Source organism: Crocodylus porosus, unplaced genomic scaffold (genome assembly GCF_001723895.1).
Source record: "Crocodylus porosus isolate Cpor-Errol unplaced genomic scaffold, CroPor_comp1, whole genome shotgun sequence".
NCBI lineage: Eukaryota > Metazoa > Chordata > Crocodylia > Crocodylidae > Crocodylus > Crocodylus porosus.
The window spans coordinates 5377058-5381373 of record NW_017728886.1 but is presented as its reverse complement, the minus strand read 5'-3'; the positions used below and the strand labels follow the sequence as shown (position 1 = coordinate 5381373).

Here is a 4316-nt window from a genome sequence, read left to right as displayed (position 1 = left end):
GTTAAACATGTTAGCTTTGCCGTCTGGTGTGATGACCAAATTTCTCAACGCGTCCTGCAAGGGCTCCACATTACCCAGGACCTTCTTTTTGCCCCCTAGGTATTTAAAAAATGACTTCTTATTGTCCTTAATCTGGGAAGCCAGTCCCAGTTCCATCAGCTGTTAGCACACAAGGGACTGATGTGGACAGCATCGCACCTGGTTGCCTTTGACAGTAAACTTATAGCTGAGTTTACTGATCCTTCAGCATGTGTCTGGAGGAGCACAAGTCATACATGCATGTGTGGATCCACCACGAGATGCCTTAACCTTTTGGTCACCATATCCCATTCTCTACAGTCGAGCTGGTAAAAAATGTATTAGTTTCTTGCTGAAAAAAGGGGTCTTGGGGGGATTTAAATTGTTCAGGATTATTTTGAAAAGTCAAACATCTCAAGTCCAAGTGTGTGTGTTCTTTCTCAGATAGCCAAATGTTTGGACTTTTCATTTGAAACGGAGATTAAATATAAACACTCAAAAGCTATTTGGATTAAAAAAAAAATCGTTCACCCCCAACCATTTTTTTCATTCTGAATTGAGGGGTGGGGAAATAATCACCCAGCTTTAACCTTTAGAGAAGCATTGCAGAGTTATGGCCACAGTCCGTAGGGAACATGTGGGACCAATGCCTACCAAAAGTTGAATGCCCATCTCTTTGTAGCGGTATCGTCCTTGTTTGTAGCTTGGAACCGCTGACCCTCACGATGCAGGAGCTGCTAGCCCAGGCAGGATGCAGAGCAGCAATCTTATTCCTTCAGTGTATCTCTCAGCTTTCTCAGTGCAACCACATGAGCATAACTCCCCCGTACTCGCCGGAAAGGCAATGAAGCTTGCAATTGCAATGGCACTTGTTCAACGTCTCCAACCCCAACGTCTCCAACCACCATTATTTAGTCCAAGCAGCAGTAATTCATGATTAGCCCAGAAAGTCAAGGGTCCAACTTGGCCCATGAGGTGGGATGGGGAAAGAGAGAGGTCCTTATACAGCCTGTCTTGTAGACCACCGTGGCTATAGCTGCTTCTTCCTGGTCAACTAGATGCTTCTGTTTGCGATTAACTGAGCTGAGTGCATTTCCTCATGGGTGATACAGATGTTGTAGCTTCAGTAGTTACTCTTACTCATTGGCTTATCATGATAAGGTGGATCAAGGGAAGCTAAATCAAAACTTAGGGTGGGGTGATACTAAAGGTGGCTCTGGTTGCAGACACGTAGGTAGCTTCAGCCGTCTAGAGGGGCCCTATTTCTAGGCGATCTGTCTGATGTTAATCCAGTCCACCTCTATCTTCCCTCACCTGTGCTGAAGTCTCCTGTCTGACCCTAGGTTTGGGATCTGCCTTATCCCCCGTGTTTCTGAAGATCGCTTTGACTGCTATAAATGCCACTGGTTTGAAGGCAAAATGAGAGGCTATGGAATCTGTGAGTAAGTAATGTCTGTGGTCGGGGCTCTGGGGCGTGGGAATGGCTGGACCCTGGAGGGGTGATCAGTCCCTTCATCATCAAGGAAGGTCCTGGCACAACTGCACCACAGGGTAGGACAGGCCACAGGAGCTTTCAGCTCTGTTGCAGGAGGCCTTGCATTGCAGCAACATCGAATAGGGGCAAGACTGAGGAATAGGTCCAAATCTCTTGTGTATAGGCGGGCGACAGGGACCTATGTAGGTCCCTAGCCTGCAGCCTGTAGTCAAATAAGGCTGAGGCCTCTCCATGGTAAGTGCAGTGTTATGGATGGCTCAAAGGCAGCTCTGCAAAAGACCTTGCATGGCTTCATGCCTCTTTTCTTCTAGTCCTTCCACGTCTTGGCAATGCACGCGGCTCTCATGGCTGACGGGCGGTGTGAGCTAAACTGTATCATCCCTCCGCCATGTACATGCTTGTTCAGAGGGGCATTGTAATCCTCCTGGAGAGGTAAAGCAGGCTGTTTTTGAAAGAAGAAAACCCTTTCTTCTGGTTCTGGTTCTAACCCTGGTCCCAAGAATGGGAAGATTTGCAGTTTCCCATTGAAAGGCTCGAGGGACAGGGTAGCATTAACCTATTACCACAGGCTTAGCATGTATCTCAGAACCCCATTAGGGAGTTTGGGTATAACCCGGGCCAAAAAGCAGCTCTGTAACGAGCCTCGGCCTCCTTCCCTGAACTTCAAGACCACTGGATTTCACCACTGAGGTCTCTTCAGAGGTTTGTGTACTTTTGATGTGCAGCCTAGATTGGTAGCTGGTTAGCACGAGTGAATACAACCCTAGTTTTGGTCTGCAACCCCAATGCATTAACCATATCAAGACCAGAACAGATAAGACCATCCTAGTTAACACGTTTCTGTCATCTTAGAGCCAACTGGGCTTTGAAATTAGGTTGCGTTTCTGCCTACCCCTATCATGGGACCATGCTGTCCTCCCTGCCGTAGGACTTGTAGCACACGTGCAGGCTACATGGGGTGATCCATCTGGATTCAGTATGTAGGGTAGTACCAGGAGTCAGATGGGATACTACCTGGCCAGTAAAGCAGTATTTTTTACATGCATTGTGTCTTTGCTGGTCTCTGGAGAATCAAGGGTTCGCTGCACTCAGGGAAAGGATACTGGATAACAGGATGGTTTGAGCCCATATGGTGAATAGTGGCAAGCAGATTGAACTAGGCTCTCAGAAGGATTAAATGCTGTCTTCTAGTCGATACTTGGCACAAGGCAGATGGATCAGGGACCAGGTTAAGGTGTCCAAGCTATTTCTCAAAGCATTTTTAATTATAATCTAGCTACTGCCAGACATCAATAGGCCACGTAGCACATGATGTATCCAAGCTCTAGCAGTCCTAGGTGTGCTCTTGTCAAGCATAATCCATCTCCCTGCTGGAACTAAACCCAGAAGTGTGGCAGCAAAGTCATTCTGGAGTATGTGTAATATTAGCCCTGTTCGGTGTGCAGGCGCCTACATGTGATCATCAAGATAAAGCCAGAGGTTTTAAATAGGAATCCAAAAGGTCAAAACCATCCTGAGCTGCTATGGCCTCCCTGAGTGCTTTGCAACAGAAACATTTCTCTAATACTGTGGTTTTCAGTCTACGGTCCATGGACCCCAAGGGGTCTGTCGACAATGTCTAAGGGGTCCACAAAAGATGACTATGATCAAAAAGTATGGGAATACCCACAGTTATAGTTCAAAGGGATCCATGCCTCCATTCACAATTTCCAAAGGGGTCCAGACCTCCATAAGAAACTTTTTAGGGGTCCACAAATAATAAAAAAAAAGGTTGAGAACCTCAGCTCTATGTGCTGCATTATTTTTGGCTTTGCCTATGCTCTTGGCCTGCAATTAGACTTCAGTCTTCATTCCCAGCAGAATGACAGGAGCAAGACTAAGTGTCCCACCCGCATGTTCCTTCGATAGAAAGATGATGGAAAAAATAGACAACTTTTTTACAGACTAAAAACAGATTTCAGGTGGTAGAGAGACAGCGTCCCCAGCCCAGGAGCTGTAAGCAGTCCAGCAGGTGCTATTTTAAAGCAATTGATTTCTACAGGTATGGAAATGAGATGGTCTACAAGGGATACTTCAAGGATGACCTGCGTCAAGGCTTTGGCATCCTGGAAGACACCTCAGCTGAGCATCCCTTTAAATATACAGGGCAGTGGGAAAACGACAAGAAGAACGGCTATGGAGTCTGGGATGACAAAAACAGGTAACAGCGAATCAGACCAATAATTTCCACAACCTTGGGCTTCAACTCTTTGTCTTGTTGTTGAACTTGAGATGGGGGTGAGTTAACAAAAATGTAATAATTGCACAAACCTGGCATTGTGCAAGAAATGGGTCTCCCATTTTTGGAAAAATAACAAGCCCTGAACGCTTCATATGGACCGAATTTCCAAATTCTGGATAAGAAACCTGCAATTAATTTTGGATAGATTGAAACACACTGTTTCAGTTTTGACTAATGAGGGTTTCAGTTTTGATGATCCATTCTTGTATTTAATATTAGATAGCGTCTGTCTAAAACCAAGCCAAATTCTCTTTCTAGAAGTGTTGTCATGGGAGGTTCAGGCATGGTCTTTTCCTGAAAACGCCTGTTTTCATAGTTTCATAGTTTCATAGTTAGTAGGGTTGGAAGGGACCTGGGCAGATCATCGAGTCCGACCCCCTGCCATGGCAGGAAAGAGTACTGGGGTCAAATGACCCCGGCGAATTGTTCATTTAATCTCCTCTTAAACACCCCCAGGGCAGGAGCCTGCACCACTTCTCTTGGGAGCTGGTTCCAGACCCTAGCCGCCCTGACCGTGAAGTC

At 46.1% G+C, this 4316-nt stretch overlaps 1 protein-coding gene across 7 annotated transcripts in view; it reads left to right on the top strand.

The window, feature by feature from the left end:
• The window catches only part of ALS2CL (ALS2 C-terminal like), a 100714-nt gene that overhangs the window by 76717 nt on the left and 19681 nt on the right, over nucleotides 1-4316 (top strand). For all 7 annotated transcript variants that reach the window (XM_019529628.1, XM_019529605.1, XM_019529637.1 and 4 more), the window contains 2 exons: nucleotides 1362-1460; nucleotides 3555-3713. In XM_019529628.1, coding sequence (XP_019385173.1) covers nucleotides 1362-1460; nucleotides 3555-3713 — 258 coding nt within the window. The remainder of the gene's footprint in view (nucleotides 1-1361; nucleotides 1461-3554; nucleotides 3714-4316) is intronic.